At 37.5% G+C, this 21,219-nt stretch overlaps 1 protein-coding gene across 1 annotated transcript in view; it reads left to right on the plus strand.

The window, feature by feature from the left end:
* Nucleotides 1-20,566, plus strand: part of LOC137284541 (spermatogenesis-associated protein 20-like) — a 38,454-nt gene extending 17,888 nt beyond the window's left edge. The window contains exons 13-14 of the mRNA XM_067816383.1: nucleotides 4,318-4,517; nucleotides 19,963-20,566. Coding sequence (XP_067672484.1) covers nucleotides 4,318-4,517; nucleotides 19,963-20,217 — 455 coding nt within the window. The 3' untranslated portion in view covers nucleotides 20,218-20,566. The remainder of the gene's footprint in view (nucleotides 1-4,317; nucleotides 4,518-19,962) is intronic.
* The last annotated feature ends 653 nt before the right edge of the window (nucleotides 20,567-21,219 follow it).

The raw sequence follows: 21,219 nt of genomic DNA on the forward strand, positions 1-21,219 counted from the left end.
ACTACTATTGTGTACAGATGGACAGGTTAGACAAATTCTCTCATCAAGTTCAACTTCAAGTAACTGTCGTACGATTTGTTCCTTCAAATTTGTTTGGACCTGGAGAATTCATCCTCTCCTGATGACACTTGCTGAAATCAGCTGATATCTGTAGCCATTGTTTTCTGTGGGAAAGTAAGCTGTTGATGCAGATTTGGGCAATGTTCAGAATATCAACACAGAGAGTATGTCTAGTTCATATTACACAAATGTAAGTCCATTGTTGAGCCCTGGTGTGGGATGTATGTTTGTAATTTGGGTTTGTTTAGTGCTTATTTCACATGAAATTGGATGTCTGATAGTGTTAACATTGCATTATACCTAAAACCTAAAACAGTGTTATGTGCAACACAATTTGGCTGAAATATTGTCAATGTGGCCTTAAATCTTAAATCACTCTCACTCACTCACTCACTCACTCACTCACTCACTCACTCACTCATGTGCAAGTATGAGTTACAAAACTTCCTTTATGTAATTTACAAACACATGCCTTATATATTACAAAAATAAAATTGAAACTGTCAGTGACACATTCCAGTAAGATGAGAAAATGATGTCATGTTTGCTCTTTGGACTTGCTGTATATTTTGCAGTGTTTACTGGATGTGCCCTATCAGGTTATTTGTATCTCTTCTTTACTTTCTATTTGAAGGAATTTTCACTGATGAGATTTGATCTGAATAACATAAACAGTATCGTTATATTTTTTCTGATGAAAGTATGGAAGAAGGGTTGAAGATGATAAAGAACAGTATCTTTAAAATGAATTAAATGGTAATCTGGAAAAACAAATATTAAATAAGAAGTCGTAGCTTATGAAGTTGTACATGAAGGACCCTTTGAGTGAGTGAGTGATTGAGTGAGTGAATTTAGTTCCATGCACTTTTAGCAATATTCCAGGAACATTACAGTGGAGTACACCAGTTACTTCACACATTGTTTTCAGAGTGACAAGTAAACGCTTCAGTCACTATGCTACTCAACTGCCATTGGACCATTTGAATGTGAGTGATTGTTGGGGGACAAGGTTACCTATTATTTAGTGGCTTCTGCCATGTGCTAGTGCATTCCTGCTCCCCCACCACTATAAAACAGTACTCACTCATTTTGAAAAGTATTGATAGGGGATAATATTGCCTTCTTTTTAGTGGTAGCTGTGCCTTTACATTCCTGCCTCCTGCCTGCCTCTGTGGTTGAGGCCTGTGATCAACCATGTGGAGAAAGGGTGTGTTGTACAATATGGTGATGCAAGTCTTCCCACTTGGTCGAAATGTTTCACTTGCCATGTGGTCTGTCGCTTTTCTTGACCTCCAGCAGATATGATGAGCACATTCCACATCATCGATGGGAAGTCATAATGGACGTGGAATAGGTTGTAAAAACATACACTCAGTGGGAAACTCACAGCAGATTGATACTGCTACCGTAATGCCTGATAATAATGTAGCCTTCCCACTGGATTGCGCACCCTGCAGGGCTTTATCTCCAAAGTCTCTGGGGTGCTGATATATCCCCCAGGACCTGCTTCCAACAGGCTCCCTGTACTTAAGTAGTGTGTTTTAGTTTGTGATAATGTCTGTAGGAGGTAACACTTTGTGTAATTTGTCAATGTTCAGCTACATTAAAAAAGGGCTTTTGATTAAGAAAATACTGTGATATCTTAGGAAAGATGCTTTAATATAAAGGGTTCAGAAATGTGTGTGTAGCTCAAACCAGTGAAGAAAGATGTTATGATGTTGGTTTCAGGTTTTGGAAAAACAAAGAAGCATAGACACTACTGAAAAAAGTGTAGATGGCCATCAGCTTCTTTCATATTCATGGAGTTAGTCTGTATTAGCATGAGACATTACCTACACTGATATTAAAGAATTGGATGCCCTTAACTTCTCTTGGCATCCCAAAAGAGGTCACTTTGTTCAAGTTTCAAAGTTCACCCAGATTTTGACATCACCATGCCTATCTTCATCATACTAATGGATTTCATTTGTGGGATCTACATGGACAGACTGTCGCGATATTACTGAATTCCTGTTCCAAGTAGCACTCACTCACTCACTCACTCACTCACTCACTCACTCACTCTGGATCTTACTGGATTGCTTATTTATCTATTTATTGCTTCCTTGCCCAAATTGAACGAATTGTTCATAGTGCTGCAACAGCTGTAAGTCTATATCAAGGATATATGGGACTTTATATCATTGTATTGTGGAATTAGGCCCTGAAGTTAAACAACATTCACTCACTCACTCACTCACTCATTCACTTTTGTAGGTACATATAAACTGAATATGTTCATTTCAAGTGATTTGCTTTGACAGTTCACAATTTTTACATGTTAGAATGTTTGAAATTTTCTGTTAATTACAGTAAATGATTTGAATGTCAAGCTCAGAATGCATTCGACAGATCATAGCTACAACTTTGCCGAAATATTTTTTGTGTGGATCTTGCTAACAAGTTGGACCAGTTGTTATTCAGCATATTATGCCGTCCTAGAATTATTGAAGTGTCTTCAAGTTTGTTACAGATGTTTGAGTACATCAAGGGTGCTACATAAAAAGCCAGTAACTTTTCGTATGTACATGCTTGTGATGTTAATCACTGCATTTTTCAGATCTAGACAACCCGTGAAGATGCAGGGTAGAATAGGTTTTAGCAACCCATGCTTGCCACAAAAGGCAGCTATGCTTGTCATAAAAGGCGACTAATGGGATCGGGTGGTCATGCATGCTGGCTGGGTTGACACATTTCATCCGTTCCCAATCACTGGGATCAGTGCTCATGCTATTGATCACTAGATTGTCTGGTCCAGATCTGATTATTTACACACCAATGCTATATTGCTGGAATACTGCATTAAGCAAGAGTGGCATTAAGCAAGCAAGCAACCAACATGATGTCTTCTTGGACATTATGCAGCATTAAACCAAACAAACAAACAAATCATATGTACAGTGACAACTCAGGCATTGTTAACCATTCAGCCTCAAATGCCAAACAAATTGTATTTTCCTGCTACAGTTGGTGTTGTTTTGACTAAGCAGCACTACAATGACTACAGCGTTGGATGGAAGCTGCAACAGTAGCTGCCGTGTAGGCTGATGTTGTCTTAACCCTGCTCTATGATATCTCCACATAATGTACACCATCTGCCAAAAAGATACACCTTATTATTTCTTACCCTGAATAAATATTGACATACTCCAGGGTCATAGTGGGTGGAGAAGGGCAAAAAAACATGGCACGATAATCCACCCACTACATGCATACTGTTTTCATTTAAAACTCACTGATTATGTTGTTCCCATTTTACTTAAATTAAAGTATTTATTGAATCCATTAAATAACAGGCTATTTTTCTGACATAAATAATTATTTGTTGAAACATTTTCTTAGATCTGTGCAATTATGCAGTGATTAAAAATTTTGTGTATGGGTTTGAACATGTTTGTTTTAACTTTGTATTTAGTTCTTGTCCACTGCTAGTTCATACAGAGTTGTTTCCCTTTGGTTGCTGTGCCAATGAGAATGAATCAGTGCTACTGATAATACCTTCCATTTAGCATGCCACAATATTGATGACAATTAATGGAACTACATGGATTAATGATAGGAGCACATAATCATCTGCTATTTCGAGATATAATAGGTTTTTAGTCCATAAATCAGGTTCATGTTGATATGCTGTACATCAGAGGATTGTGTTTGAATAATGGGACATTAAAAGTGGCATGTACAGAAATAGCAAGAACAGATAATGAAGGCTTGGTAAGTGTGTGCAGGATACAAAGAGCTGACAGACCTAAGGGTTGATTATTTGATGAATAATTACCTTTGTTTTGACATACATGTATATCTTCAATACTAAAACGATGAACTATTACTTCCTTGTAGTACAAGACATATTTTAAAACCTACCAATACCTCTTGAGACATGTTTTTGTTTTGTAAAATACTATGTAGATATGAGATTCCTTTCTTATCTTCAGTAGTCTCAGGACTAGTAAGGAAAGGCCTTGCCCACCCTATAAAAACAAAAGGACTTGGACTTAATATTCTAAGCTCTTGATGATGAATGCATAATTATATTACGAAAGTGATTTTGATAATTAAGTGAACACTATGTTCTGTTTCAAATCAAAATGTCAGTATTGCCATGTTCTTTTTCAGACCAAACTGTCAGTATCAGCATGTTCTGTTATAGACCATAATTACAGATTCACCATGTTCTGTTGCAGATTAAAATGTCAGTATCACCATGTTCTGTTTCAGACCAGGATGGTGCAGAACCCAGCCCAAACTCAGTGTCTGCAATGAATCTGTTACGCCTCTCACACTTTTTACATCGTCCCGAATGGCAGGACCAATCTGAAAAGATATTCCGTGTATTCAGTGAGAGGCTTACCCAGGTCCCCATTGCCGTCCCAGAGCTGGCATCAGCTCTCCTTTTCCACATGTCCACACCAAAACAGGTAAAGAAACATTCCTATACTTCCAGCCTTTTGTTGGGATTAATGGTTGGATTAAGCTCCCTTATCTATATGGTGGGAGGGTAGCCTAGTGGTATTCAGTGAGAGGCTTACCCAGATCCCCATTGCCGTCCCAGAGCTGGCGTCAGCTCTCCTTTTCCACTTGTCCAGATGAAAACAGGTAAAGAAACATTCCTATACTTCCAGCCTTTAAAGTATTGGCTTGGCTTGTAAAGAAAAGAAAAGTTCTAACATGGGAGAATGTGTCAGTCTCGTTATTGTTGTACCTGGATGGACACGATCAACAGTTCCTGGGTAAAATGTGTGAAGTGCATTTTTGGTGTCCTCTGCCCCGATATTGCTGGAATTTTGCTGTAAAAGGTGTATAACCCTTCTCACTCACTCACTCACTCACTCACTCACTCACTCACTCACTCATTGTTATCTCTGGATGATATGACAAGCTGCAAGAGGTGTTAACCCATGCTCATTCATTTACTCTAATATCTTTTTCATGCAAAATGTTAGCTTTTCTTTGGTACTTTTACTGTTTACAGGGCTGGTGGGGTGGCCATGTGTTTAAAGCATTTGCTTGTCATGCCAAAAACCTGGGTTTGATTCCCCACATGGGTGCAGTGTGTGAAGCCCCTTTCTGGTGTCCTAGAATATTGCTAAAAGCAGATTAAAAACATACTCACTTTTGCTTTTTACATGTTTCTATTCAGGGCTTAATAATTTTATTATGGTTGACACAAATATATTAATATGTTTTTACATTTTTGTTACAAATACTAATATCAGTAACCTTTTTCAGATACAGGTCCTTCTTTATTCATCATTTGAAGTCCAAAGAGATCACACACATGTATATCTTCTAATTAAGGATTTCACACAAGGCTCAGTTATAATTGGCATATAATCTATCATTTGAAGATCTTGCAATCTACAAGCTCTCAAGCAAACCCAGTTTCTGGCCTCTGGTGTACATGTATCTGACCTCCAGCACTGCCACTCAGGTCATGTTCTAAAAGGAATGTTTATTTCCTCTATATGTATCAAAGAGGAGGCAAGTTGTGAAACACAGCAGGGGATGTTCCACAGATATGTCGAAGCTTCCTCACATAGTGGAGTTAGCACGACTTACAGGTTACAACAATATACGTGTATCACAATCTGGTATTGTAGTTAAGGCTCTATCACATCAAATAACCTTGATAGTTTGATCTTCACTCTTAAAGTGTTAGTTTTCTGTGTTATGATAAAGCATGAGGATGAGGTTCTGTTTTTGTCTGGTGTTTAGCAGCCTCTGGTAGCAGGTCAGACTTTCCCTCTGGTCAGAATCTCAACCCATCTTTTTCGGAAAGTTTGGCACAAGCCAGACATTCCCAAAGGGTGGGTTTAGACCAGGCCAAACAAGGCAAACTGGGCAAGTATTTTCTGCCCACTTTGCATCAGAGAGTGTGGGAGTGGTGAGTTTCTTGCCGAAATATTTCTTCATCCAAACCCTTGTTCCCATAAAATAGAAGGATTTCCAGCAAGGCTATAAACTCCACACCCTATATTCCTTATGAAACAGAAGATGGTTTCAACCAAGGTTATATCTAACTCCCTCCCTACTGACACCCGCACTGTCACTGTTCTGATGATGAAGAGACCAATTTGACTTAAGGCATAGTGGTATCTATCTCAGAATGAGTATTCAAAAAATTTAATACGCATATCAGCAGACTTAATTAGGTGGTGGTTTTTGCAGATTATGAAATTTTAAATTTTGTCTTTGACATTTCCAGAGAAATAAGCCTAAATTGAAATTAGAGTTTGGGTCTGTTAAAGGAACATATCTCAAAAGGGATCAATACTTCTTTGAGAAACTTTCACAGAGCCAAGAGGGATCTGTCACTTCCTGATCAGTCTTGTTTATGTTCGAAGGACTGCCTGACACTGCTCCGAACCCGAGGGCAGGTACAGTGACACAGAAATAGCACAAGGCACTGTTGCTCACCCATCGACTGAATGTGAAATGTGCAAGGAAGACTTTAGTCAACAAACAGATTTATAATAACTCGGTACTGACATCAGCAATTAAAATGACAAGATGTTGAATGCAGGTCAGCATGTCTGAAAGAGCTTACTGATATAATGTCAGTTAGGCCTTTTTTCCTAATTACTTGGTGTTTGGATTTAAAAAATTATGAGCTTGGCAGGGAGGAAATAGGAATATGGAGATGTTATTTGCTCACTTGAGTATATGATGTGATGATTTGTGGGATTTTCTTAAATGAAATATATAACACTTTCATGAAATATTTGAAACGTATAATTTGCTTAAAAAACATTTTCACTTGCTGTGATTTTGCTGCAGTACTTCTGAGTATAAATAATATAAAACTAAACTCACTTACGTGGTAGAGTATAACTTTCACAGTAAGTAAATGTAGTTTGAAATCGCTTTTAGCAATATTTCAGCAACATCACGGGACACTTCAAATGGGCTTCACACATTGTTCCCATGTGGGGAATCAAACCTGGGTCTTCGTCATCACAAGGGAAAACTGTAACCACTAGGCTACTCCACTGCACTATAACATAACATTAACAGGGGCATGATATACTCCATAATGTAATCTTGCTTGGACCATTGATCTTACTCGCATAATCATTTGTTGTCATTGTGAGATTGTAATTGTGGTTATATATTGTATTTCACAACACTGAAAGCCATCGATACTGAAATAGAATTAGTGGATACAAACAGCCAGCTGTAAATATTTTCATAGAATTGTGAGGAATTGTCCTCTTTATAAGGTTAGCACCATGTTCTTTACTAACAAATATCATCTTTACTGTTATATTTCAGGATCTAAAATGCCAACATATTCCTATCACTGCATTGCAATTCTTGGAAAATTTGCATCACCCCAGCATGATAAAATGACTGGTTGATCTATGAGTCTTGCCGTGATATGCTATCTTCCGTTTACTTTGGCCTAGAATGTGAATATTTCTTCATTTGTAAATATTTATACAATTACGTGCACCTGTCCTGTGTAATCTAGTTAGATAAAATAAAAATATGATCTAAACTTTTGAATTGCATGTTTGATTGAGATGACTTCTTCTTGTTTTTGCCTAAAGTATATAGGGAAGACATTTGAACCCACCTAGGTTAATGCTACTTAGCTTTGTTGGCAAAAACATAAACCAACAATAAAACACAAACATAAACAGATTGAACCCAAAGACATGTCTTGCCCATCTCATCAGTGTGTTGGAAAACAACAAAAAGATATTTTTGTACGCACTCTAACGTAAATGAGTCTGAAATTCCTAATTAAAAACTAAAAACAGTTCTGTGATGTTTTTGTTACTTATGTATTTTGGCACTCTTTTTTTTTTAAACAGACCTGTTTCTGTGAGAAGTTTATTATTTCCTGTACCTAATCACCATTACTGGCCATGACTGCCTGTCCTTACTGACTGACTATTGCCATAATAACCAAGGAATATGTCAAAAGTTTCTGACATATATATGCACCATATTTTTAAAAACAATTTTGTGCAGCTGTACCTGATTTCTCGGTTGTTCGTTTGCCAGCATGACTGTGGTAGAGTGTGCTTTCCTCAAAGAAACAGTCTTGTTTATCTTCATCAGTGCAGATCCGTCTGTCCAGTGTTGGGGAATTAGTTGTCAAGGCTTCTATTGGTCCATTTGACTCTCAGTCAATAATTTGTCTTGGTTCCAAACCATGTCCATTTTACTGTTTATACATGTTCTTTATACAAATCCTCAACTGGTTCTAGTTGCTTATTGTGCAAGTTTCATTTTCTCCGTTTTATTTGCATTTTCATTCTGTTTTGTTTCTTAAGGGGTTTTTTTGAGTGAATTTTCATTAAGCTGTTTATGTTTTTAGAGTATGTCTTATGACCAGTTTTTGCTATTATTGTATTCAATTTTCTATCTATTTTCTTTTTTTCATTTTGTGAGAATAAAATTTGGGATGAGTGGGCACATTGGTAGTTTTCATGGTATGTATGGTATTTCTGTCAAACGATAATCAAATGTTTGTGGATGTTCGCTATGAGCACAGAAAGCCAGACATTTTTTATAGGCAATTAACATTTGGAACAAATTTGAACTGTATCATGAATCATGATTGTTTGATGTTTTTATCAGAATGTGACCATCATTGCCACTGACCTTTTACAAAGTGTGCCACACAGAAGTTTTCAAAATTCAGGCAGTTTGATCAAACTTGACTGTTGAAATGATGAATACAATGCTTTGATTTTGATCATTTGGATTATTATGTATAAGCATCATTTGCATAACAAAAAATATAATATATATTGGTGATACCACAAGCTTCTTCAGTTGGAACATCTCAAGCACTTGTGTTTAAAAATCATCCTCGTCCTCTGCGCACTGTTTGCATGTGACACTGTTTTCAACTCAAGAAGATTAATATGGTGTGTAATCAAAATATGTTTTTAAATATCAGTGTTGCTTTCAGATTTAATCAGGACACAGTTTAAAAAGATGATCTGATTTCCTCAGAGGGAACAAAGAAAGAAAAGCAATCAGCTGCATTGCTGTTAAACTTTTGTGTAGAGGAGTTTTTCAAAGGAGGACTATCTCACATTCAAGAACTGACGAAAAGTGCTCAGATCTAAACTGCAGGCAATGATCCTCTTATGGGATTCCATGACCAATTATCTCATTGGAACTCCATGCTACAACATTTTTAGGTCTAATTGTAACTCTCATTCATTATTATGTGCCTTCAGCAGTCTCATAGGCAGATCCAGAGGGAGGATGCAGGGGTACACGCACACAAGCACGCACAAACCCCTTTTGTCCTGAAAGTTTATTAAATGACCATTGAAAGTCGGGTGAAAATGAAGTGTGCACCCCCTTTTCTCATGAGCGTGCACTCCCCTTCAGCGAATGGCTATATCCGCCCCTGAGTCTTAGCACAATTGTTCCTGTGCTGAATGCCCTGAACTAGAAGTTAAATGAGTTTATGTCATAGCCTGCTTGCTTGATGCCTATTTTCTTCCATGAAGTTTTGTATAGTTGTAGGAGTATGTAATTGTCTATTGCTTCTATTGTCTTGCCTCAGCCCCAGGCCTCTTATATTCAATGGGAAGGTGTTTTGTGGGTCAGTTCGCATTTTCACTTCAGTCTGGCAAACTTATTTCCTGGCGTTGGTGACATTGAAGGGCACAATGCCATACACTCAAGCCTTCTTCTACTACTTTGCCAATAAACTGACTTCAACTGTAACATGTTTAACATAGCAGTCAAGCAAAAAAGGTTAATATATGCAATAAAGCCTCTTTTTCTTTATTGGGCAGTGGGGTAACCTAGTGGTTAAGATTTCCGCTCATCACAATTCAGGCATGGGTTTGATTTCCTACATGGGTACAAAGTGTGAAACCTGTTTCTAGTGTCCCCATCGTGATATTGCTGGAACATTGCTAAAAACAGCGTAAAACACAGTTGACTCTTGTCTTTATTGGTCCTGGTGTAAGTCCTGCTTTGAAAACATAACATTTGTATCAACAATTAAGTGTGAACTTTGAACACATGTCAAGCATGACCCCTAGATCTGCCTTTTTGGGATAAGACCAGATATGAATTGTATTTTTTTGCGGTTTCCATGGATCCATGACTAAGGTTGTGACTATGGCTGATGAAGAGGATGTCATCTTGTCGGGAGCAAATCTCCCAAACTATACATGTTAGCTTCATGAAAATTGGTATATTTGTCAAGCATGATTCATAGATGTGGCTTTAGGGGTTATGTTTTTGCACTTTCCATGGAAACATGACTTAGGCTATGGCTTTGAGGATGTCATTTTGTTGGAGCAGATCTTCCAAACTTTAACTTTATCAAACTTGGTACATGTGTTTGCTGTGCTTACCATGATCCATAGATGTGCCTTTCAGGGGTTCAATATGTGAATTTTATTTTTTCCATGACAACAAGTTTGACTTTGAAATTCGTGGTTGTGCTCTTTTCTGGAGCGGAACTTTAAAACCATTCTTTATTTCTTTACCAAACTTGGCAAATGGATAGGTCTGGTGGTACAGTGGTGCCTTTTGGTAGGTTTTGATAAAACAATTTTGCATTTCCATGGCAACAAGTTCAACTTTGACAGAAATGGTGGTAGTGTTCTTTTCCAGAACAGAACTGTAAACCTTACATAGTGTCCGCCCGGTGGCCCGCTGCTTGCTAGTTACATGGCGGGCTTAGAACTTTATTTTATACCCGGCCCTGTGGACCAATACATTTTCAAGGGTATATATTTGAACATGTCATTAACTATGGGAAATATTTTGAAAATAATTACAATTGTGGTAGGTGGACTGTATAGTTCATGGTCAATCAAACCTTAATGTCCACAAAACAGCCTACCCATTTATCTAACACTAAATGTGACTGGTCAAGAGAATGCTTTCTGTGACTTAGCTTTATTTGTTATTTGCTGTTGCACATGTTTACCTTTCAGAGTGAGAGTTGCACATCCACCATGTTCACTGCATAAAGAACATGCAGAGAACATTCTTGCCATAGACTCTGAGACTGATTCTGACTTTGCCTGTTCTTTTCTGATTCAGTGACCACCCAGTTGTGATGTCTTTTTTATAATTTGCCTTTGCACATGGTTATGTTTACCCTACTACCAGTAATTCATTAATTACATTACATTAACACCTTATCTCGGTTTCCTATTTTTTTTTCAATGTCAGGGTTGTTTACATGTTAACAGGACTGGCAACATTTTTCAGTTATCGGCCCTGTGGGTTTCCTGTTTTTATAGGTGCATCATACACTGGCTTACAGTACTTTCCTTCCACATTCAAACCAAAACATTGACATAGTGTAATCATAATGAGAAGACATATTCATGAGGAGTATTTTGCCGTTGCGGGAGATACTGATGACTTTCTCTTCTTGTTTAGTCATGACAAATGAGAAACGTGAATCCAGATTCCAGGAACAACTGGAACTATGATTAATTTCCAAGTAGGATTTTTGGCAGGCATTTGCTGTAGACTTGAGGTCAAACTTCTGCCTGTTAGTAGATCAAGAAATGAATATCTGTCATATATAACAGAATGGATCTGAACATTAGGAAGCCATTTTGGAACTATTGTCTCACCTTGGTATCATCTGCATGCGAGGCAGTCTGTTATGGGTCTTTGTCCATTGTTCATGAGAACAATACAGTGCTTTTGCATACAAGATGTTCTCCTAGTCTGTTAAGCATGGCTTGTCGTAAGACGCGACTAACAGTATCGGGTGGTCAGACGCAAGTCATCAGTTCCCAGTTGGGCAGATCGATGCTCATGTCGTTGATCCCTGGGTTGTCTGGTCCAGACTTTATTATTTACAGACCGCCGCCATATAGCTGGAATATTGCTCAGTGCTGCGTAAAACTAAACTCGCTCACTCACTGTTTAACATGGTAAAGTCATGTAACATGTTCTGTACCAATATGACAACAGCAGTGTAAATGATGTTGTTCAAAACGGCAAGAGGTGCAAATTGTTTAGTCAAACATAAAACCTTCTTGCCCTCCTCCTCTCATCAGAAACCATGTGACATAGCTTACATTCTGGTGTGAGAAACAGAAACGGGACAATATATTGACCAGTATATCCATTTTCCAGAGCAGAGCCCCCATACTGTGGAATATTTCTCTTGAAACTTGCAATACAGGATGGATTAGTTGTAAACTTGTGCCTGGTGATGATTTTGGATTTTGTTTTTCTTCAATTCAAATTATGCTCTCGTAAGGAAAAGAAGGATTTGAAAATGAGCTGTTGTGCTTGTTTCTAAAGCAGAACTCCCAAACCATGGAGTATTCCTTACTGATGATTTAGTCTTGTGGTGAACTGGTGACTTATGATGATATAAACTATTTACTTCCATGTTATTTTTTTTTATTTTCATGAAGTACGGCATAACTGAAAATGAAATGGCGTGCTTCTTGGAACATAACCCTAAAACTGTGGAATCTTTCTAGACTTTTTGGATTTCCTTAAAATGCACTGATTATTGCAATGGCAAATTGGTAAGACAAACAGTTGCATGAGTGTAAAACATGTGATTTACCTACAGAAACTTGCATAATAAAGTATTGACTTAGACACTTACATTCTCACAACTACCTCCCCCAGCACCCTGTCACTGATGACTTTGGTATTAACATTTTGTTTAGAACTGACTGGCACTTCATCAGTTTATCATGCCCTGCAATAGGTAATATTTATTCAATCATTTCTCCATGGCATTTCATCACTGAGTATTGAAGGATTCATAACCTCTTCCACAGTGCTCCATCAGTCTCAACATCCTCCCACCTCCACACTGCCTGAAGCCATAATGTTTTCAGAACTTCCTTTAAGAACCCATACACTAATGTCAAAGTGTTTGACAGGATCTCAAATTTAGATAATTGATACAAGTGTGCTTCTGTAGATGGTATTCACATTTATGTAAATTGTTTATCTGGGTTATGTGTACTTAGACTTGGAAAGTATGTTCTTTTTTTGTTAGACTCCCTACAGACAAAATCCATTATCAGGACAATATGATTCAGAATTGACATAATTTGGTACTGATAATTAATGCTTTTGGAATTTTATTTCTTCTTTACACTGTTATCAAAGCTCACTTCTGCATGGTCCATTATGTGCTTCTTCAGCCGCATATCCTTTCACATCCATGTTAGTATTTAGTTAGCCTAGAAAAACTTTGAGATACAGTTTGCTATTCACTGTTTAATGATTTGTTTGATTTGCTGTGTTTAATGATTTTGTTGCAATTAGTGACAATTTTTTTCATAATTAACCATTGATAGAAAGTGGTTGTTTGTCTACAGGAGGCAGACCTCCTGTAGCAACAATGTTTCACACTGTGTTACATTGTTGACAATTACATGCATTACATGATTCCAGTATAATTACTGTATTAACACTTCACTGGTAATTAGGCATTTTGTGTTAGTTTAAGTGTTGCATCCTGTTACACCGTTCTGATAGTTACATCAGACAGAAGGGTTGCATGCAGTCATTGGCAGGTGCTTGGATTGAGGAGTGGTTAAATGCCCATTCCTTAAAGGAGTACTCATAAGTAGGACATGTGGAGGGGAGTGTTATGTATACTGAACAGCAAAAAGAAACACAACCCTGAGGGTTTGGGGGCAAGTTTTTAAAAAGAAAACATAAACATGAATGCTAACTTTTTGTGAGATTCCTTCTTTTTTTAACTTGTATTTCTTTGCTGTTCAGAATACTTGAGAAATGAATTTATTTATCATAATTATTTGCCAACAATTGCCAGCAACTCAGAAGGGATGGTGTAGAAAATGCTGGAGAACTGCCCTGGCAGGAGAGGCACTGAAGTCTCCAAGTACATGTAATCACTAATCAGTGTCTCAGACCCTAGAGAATATATCAAAAACAGCTCAAGTCTAGAATGATTAAATCTCACATTTCCAAAGAACCACAATATGTCTCCTTCCTCCCAGCCTTGCACTGCTAAAGCCCTAAATGAGGCAAGTCTAGATTTCCTGAGGTTCAGGCTGAATCTCTCTTCATAAGAAACTTCATAAGAAATACATATGAACGTTTGCTGTGTACATAAGTTAAAAACTGTATATACCTATTTACCAACGAAATGTTTCAGACTTTTTTAACAATGGCAAAGTGGTTGTTAATAGCTTACAGATTCAAATGAATCAAAGGTGTGCTTTTATTTTCATAGATAATAGCTACCATCACAAGACAGCCAGGGTTCACTCATGAATTTTACTATGAAAGTTAGGTTGCCTGGATACTTTATTACAATCAGACAAGAACTACCAAGGATATTTTCAAACAACGGGCATCCACCCTTCCTAATGTCCCACTGGTTGGGTTGAAGAAATTCTGCCAAGGTGGACAATAACCCACCCCGCTGTGTCCATAACGTCGTGGGACCATGTGCTACCCAGCTTGCAGCTTGGTTTTGTAATTCGTGAAAATCATTAATTGCACTGAATCAGTGGCCCTTTAAGAATCATGTGCATGAATAACTTAACATAATACTTCAAAATCATTTCAATTTTTTTATGATGAATCGATGTCAGTGTTTTGTTTTTAGTATGTCATATTTTAGACATGTCTGATTTGTTCAGGTTTATGGAATTGAAAATCAAACAAAATTTCATGGTGAGCTAAACAAATATGGATTCACTTTCTGTTTATTTTTATGTTAGGAATGTGTTGATGTCAGATCTCTGTGGAAAATGGAAACACCAACAGAGAGTGGTGTTCATCATTTCTATGAGAAGATTGCCATTTGCAGCAAAATATTTCCCAAAGGCCAGTGGACAGTAATGACTTCTGTACTAATAACCTACAAGTGTCAACAGAGATACAGGCTATCTGATGAAGTCCTGAAGACGTGGCATTAGCTGGTGTAGTGTTCAGACTCATGCTTAGGCAAATTAAGAATGACCAATATCATGCCAGTTTGGGAATTGTTTCTCTGTGTATCACTGCCTATGTACACAAACAAAATATGACATTTCCAAAATATTGTTTGATCCATGCAAATGAAAAGCTATTTAAAATAGAAATATGACGTTATACGGACAATTCCCCATCAGGACAATTCTCCACATGACATTTCCCCACAGCTGTTTTGTAATCAGCAGAAAAATTCCCCTCATCCATTACAAAATTATAGTGCAATGGAATGAACTAATGAGTGCACTATGTGTATTTACATGTTAGGGGCAATGAGATTAACTAATCTGTGCATGGGGGGGATGTTGGTCAGTAGGGTCAGGAAGACCTTTGACTGCAAAGGTTCTGTAACAACTGATATGGCCCAGAGGGTCAATTTTTTTTGTAAAAACCACTTGCCACAGGACAAGTGACTTTATGCAAGTAATTTGTTTTAAGTTTCCAGTTGCCCTGATTTTTATGACATAATCATGAGCCGTGTGTTTATGGTTTGAATCTGGGCTGCCGCTCAAGATGACAAGACAATGGTGATGATTTGATGAATTTATTGAATCGAAGGATGAAGCTGTTGTTGAGCCAAGCCTGAGAAAGCAAAAAGGTGTTTCAGGCTCAACAACAGCAAGTGGAGTCATAAAAAGTTAATAAAGTAAATAATTTTAACAAATATTGAATAGTTTTAAATATCACAGTAAAGATGGTGTAATTATGAAACAATAAATCAACATGGTATTTGATGTTAATGTTTACTGGACTATTTATCGAGTCCAGCATATGTGTTGAGCACATATGAAATGTAATCCAAGTTAATTGCACTTTGAAACCATAAGCGGAAAATATCTAGTAGCCCATGGACAAGTATGTTGCCATTATTTGATTGCCCGAAATGAAAACTGACTTGTCCCAGGCATCAGGCGATGGGATTTGTGAACCCTTGATAGTCTGCATATATACATATATGCTTGTGTTTGTTCATTATTTGTGATGGGTGTGGGGAATTGTCCTACTGGTTACAAAATGGGTGTGGGGAAATGTCCTACACTCAAATTTGACACCATGTTTGTTTTTCAAATTTGACACCATGTTTGTTCTTCCCATTTTCAACCTAAGTCATATTACATAAAGAGAAAAATGTATGGATGTCAACTTGTATGTTTTGAGGGTCAGGGCATTTCAGAGTATATTCCATGGTCTTTACTAGTTTGTACTTTAAAGAACATGATGTTTTAGAGTACATTCCAACTTCTTCATTATTCTGTACATTAAAAGACCTGTGAAGATCTGGGACAGATTTGGCCTTCAGCGACCAATGATAGTCATAAAAGGCAACTGTGGAAAAGGCAAATGGAATCGGCTGGTCAGGCTCCCAGACTTGGTTGTCACATGTCATCAGTTCCCAATTGCGCAGATCAAAGTTCATGCTGTTGATCACTGGATTGTCTGGTCCAGACTCGATTATTTACAGACTGCTGCCTGGAATATTGCTGAGTGTGGCATAAAACTAAATTCACTCACTGTACTGTGAGGAACATGATGTTTCAGTGTATGTTCTTCCTTCTTCATCAGATAAAACAAAGTCAACAAAGGAACACCTTGCTGATATTTTCTGGTTCTGGGTACATCCTTTTCCCAGCCATTTCTTTCACTTTCCAATGAGTGATTGTTTATTGTATGTACTTGTACGTAGTGAATGTGTTTCAACCTTTTTGCTACTGTCTTGTTTTTCTGAAAATGGGGTAACCCTGGTGATTAAAGCTCTTGCTGAAGACCAGGGTTTGATTCCTGACATAACACAACGTGTGAAGCCCTTTTCTGGTATTGCTTGAATATTGCAAAATGCAGCTCAAAACTAAACTCACTCACTCACCCACTTAATGTAAATATGTCATTTAGGCTGGAAGATCGGAAGTCTAAGTTTACTAAAATTGTCTGAATAAAAACATTGAGGTTTGTCACACACAATGTACATGTCTTAACTGAAGCAAATTATTTGCTAAAGCGGCTTAACAAGCATAGCACAAACATAGGATTTAGATAATTTGTAATTTGTTTCCTGCTTACCTTTTCACAACCCATGAAACTGTGATATTTAGCATGAACAATATTTAACATAGTTTTGTCTGCTGATCAAAATAAACCACAGCATCGTGTCAACTCAGTGGGAATTTCACTAATGATGGCTCACTTACTATCGCCAACTACCGGTACTATATGTTTAGTAGAGAACATTCTTCCAGTGTTGAAACATATACTATATAACCCAACAGGAAACAAATCAAGGACCTTTTCGACTGTTTATACTTTCAACCAAGACCTGAAAGGTTTTTTCTACATAATATCCAATGGAAATGATTGTCAATGTTAGTTGAATATCATATATAAATGTGCAATATGGCAGTCAAAAGAAATTCTAGTGTGATATCTAGCCAGGACTTTTACATCCCTTTTAGCAACATAGCAGCAATATCACAGGTTCTATAGATTGTACCCATGTGGTGAATTGAACCCAGGTCTTGGGCATGACAAGTGAATGCTTTAACCACAAGGCTATCCCACATCCCCATTTGACCTTGAGATATGCGCTAAACCTTTACCAGTACTAATGAACCATCTGTCTTGAACTCTATCTCTAGTCCGTGCCTATTGATCAGGAAGGTGACAGCACCATTCCTGTTACTCTTAGCTAAAAGAGGCAATTCTTGTCTTCAGTTTTAAACAGTGAACATTTGACATAGACACTTCATCTTACAAGGTCAGTGAGCCTTGCTCCGAGTCTGAACTGAATGCTGAGCCCATGGATGTGTGGTAATTCTATCTTTCAAAGAGGCAAGTCTAGATAAGTGGATAGGACCCCAGTCCATTAGCAGAATATATAATATTTTATAAAAATTATCTTTTAAAGTATTTATTATTACCTTAAAGATTTGTAATGAGGCTGTATGTGGAAAAGAATTTCATTCTTGGTCTGTCATATGGAAAGTATAGTTTATGAATTTAGAAGTATTTCTTGATTGCATCCTATACCATTGGCAAGCGAAGGCTTTTGGGTCAAAAGATTTGCAGTAAACGAATGTTCCTTTCTTGATGAGAGCTTTTTGTGACTATGGATCCTTATCAGAATGGACTAGGACTAGGAATACATCACTTCAAATAACCTTCCCAGGATCCGCCAATGTGAAAAAAGTCAAAATTACCCAAATGTAGACCCCTTGCCTTTAGCTGCCTGAACACATCAAGGAAGGCCATTATTTGCCATGTTCTTTCCCTGCTGCTATTTATGTACCAAGCCTGCATACCTTGTACCTCCCAAGGTTCATGTCTGTGTAAACACAACTGCTGTCAATATTGTCTGTCGCCAGTGGCCTGATGGCCGACCATCACTGTCATCACTCAGCTCAGATAATTGATGCTGGTATGGGCATAAGTGCTCAGACTACATTAAAATAGCTCTAAAGAAAGCTAATTTGGGGTATAAAATTATTTCTGTCCATTTTGTCTTTTTCATATAGGTCATTCATTCTGTAATGTTCCAATAAACACAGTAAATGATTTACCAATAATGAATTTATGACATTACTCCTTGTCTGAGCCTGGTGAGGTCAGTAAGGTGATGGAGATTAGGTTGCGGACGCTGACAAACAGACTGTGATTGACTGAAATTTACTTGCAGGTCAAAAGATCGCTCATGACATCCCGCCGTGGTGACATTCTAACTAATTACGTTACAGCCTTTTATTACATATCGGTCTTCCAATTCTGTAATGTCAGACATATTTATTGACCCTCTTGGACTTTAGGTTCCACTCTTTCCAAGTGAACCAATCTTTGCACCGATAAGAATTTGTTTTCTTGTAGTTGGATGTGATGCACAGACTTACCCAATAAGGCTTTTATTGATGTTGATATATTTTTACCCATTTTCAGTGTTCACATGATTGTATTTTCTGACCTGAAATGATAGCCAAATAGTTACTGTGATCTTCTTGACCTGACTGATCACAGGATTGCTGACTAATCGAACTGTCACTCTGAAAAATAAACCCAGTTGTCATTGATTAGAAAGCTTCTAAAGATATAAAAAGACAAGAGAGTTCTTAACAATCTACATGAAGTAAACCGTAACAATGAGTGTATATGTGTTGAAGCAAACAATGGCATTATGTTTATTTAACATTTAATCAACTCACAGTCACTTAGTCTGTCTAGTAGCTTCAGGAATTAAGTGTTAGCTCAACACATGACCCAGATTTGATTTCCCACATGGGTACAATATGTGAGGGTAATTGAAATCATTGGAATATTGATGAAAGCAGTATAAAACCTCACTCACTCACAGTGTAAATATTTCCTAGTTAGCTTCTAATCACACTCCTTTAAACTTAAAGAATATGGGTACATATGTGTCTGAATGGCCAGTTTTGCTGACCTGATCATGCCATGACATGTTTGCCATGAGGTCAGTTACCTATCATCTTACAGCTAATTATAATGCGTTGATGATGATACGATTACAGCATTTTTTAATTTACAAAAGTACTCGTATAAGATCAGCATGACATTCAGACATGAAAGACAGCAGATCATCTGTCTGTAACTCTGATTTTGATCTAATTTCAGTCACTTACAAATGTTGACCCCTGTGTACAATAATGTTCCCTAATCGCAAAAGAAGTTGTCATGTCTAGTTTGTTAATGATGTCATGGAGTCTGTTTTTGGTTGTGGCCTATACTGCTTTTATTAGTGTCAGTTTCATTATTATTATTGCTCACTCGATTGTTTGTCAACTTAATCCTAGTGCGCACAAAAAGTAGTCATCTGCAAAAGCATTTGTAACTAGGAGGGCATGAGACAGTTTCCAGAATATTGGCAAGCTTAAGACCTCAACCATTTTCCATCATGTGTCTGAGAGATGATCCTCATTGTTTCAGATCATCATTGCAGGAGACAGAGAGTCAGAGGACACTAAGTCACTTCTTAGGACAGTTCACAAGTACTTCCTTCCGAACAAGGTGTTGCTTCTAGCTGATGGCAAGGTGGACAGTTTCCTGTACAAGAACCTGGATATCCTGAAGACCCTTCAGAAGGTGGATGGCAAGGCCACAGCTTATGTCTGTGAAAACTACTCATGCTCTTTACCAGTTAATACTGTGGAGGACTTGGAGAAGATTCTGGAATCAGGATAGGCATATGTTCTTAACACTGTCATTTCCATTTGTGAATTGATTAAATTTTGTGTTTGGGATGGTTGCGTTCTTGATCTGGTACAAGCTGCATTTGGCACTGACATCTCTTGTTACAGTCTGAAACTATCATTACCAAGACAGGAATGTCTTTTGAATATAAATCACCTTGAATTATTGGGGAGCATGATCTTGCAGTATGATGACCTTTTCATATGGAGATAATGCTTCAATAGAGAATATGTTTCCGTTGTAGATGATAAAACCAGGATCGAGGTCATTACAACATATGTTTACTCAAGATCTGACATGGGCGTTGATACTGTCAATAAACATCATCATCAACTTCTCAGCCTCTACTTTCTTGTAATTACTGTGGTAACATGTTTACATCCAGTTCATTAGTTATTCATGTCCCAAATCCAAGACTCCAGGAATGGAAAGCTATTCTCATATCATCATTACCCAGTTGACCTGAAGGTACATGTTGTCTTATCGGTAAAGATCTGGTTTAGAATTGGTCTTCAGCAACCCATGCTTATCGTAAGTGGCATATAACAGTCAGACTCGCTGACTTGGTTGACACATATCATCGTATCCCAATTACATAGATCAATGCCCCTGCTGTTGATCACTGAATTATCTGGTCCTGACCCTATTAGTTATTAGTTAGTTGTCATATGGCTGGAATATTGCTGAGTGCACTAAACAACAAACCAATATGCATGTTGTCAATGTCATCATGAAATTTTTGCCGTGATCTGTATTTCTCCAAAAATTAAAAAAATCCTTATTTAATGTTATTTATTGGATTCAATATTTTTTTCACCCTTAGCTCTCTTTCTTTTTGTGATCTGAAATGAGAAACATGAAAAAAATGTGGATGGCCTCATGTGAGCATGTATTGTTCACTTCTTATGGAGGGGATTGTGTTTAATGATATATATTTAGTGCACAGAGCAAAACTGAGAACTGGTTGCCTTGCAATTAGGGTCATCATTATCT

Source organism: Haliotis asinina, chromosome 5 (assembly GCF_037392515.1).
Source record: "Haliotis asinina isolate JCU_RB_2024 chromosome 5, JCU_Hal_asi_v2, whole genome shotgun sequence".
Lineage (NCBI taxonomy): Eukaryota > Metazoa > Mollusca > Gastropoda > Lepetellida > Haliotidae > Haliotis > Haliotis asinina.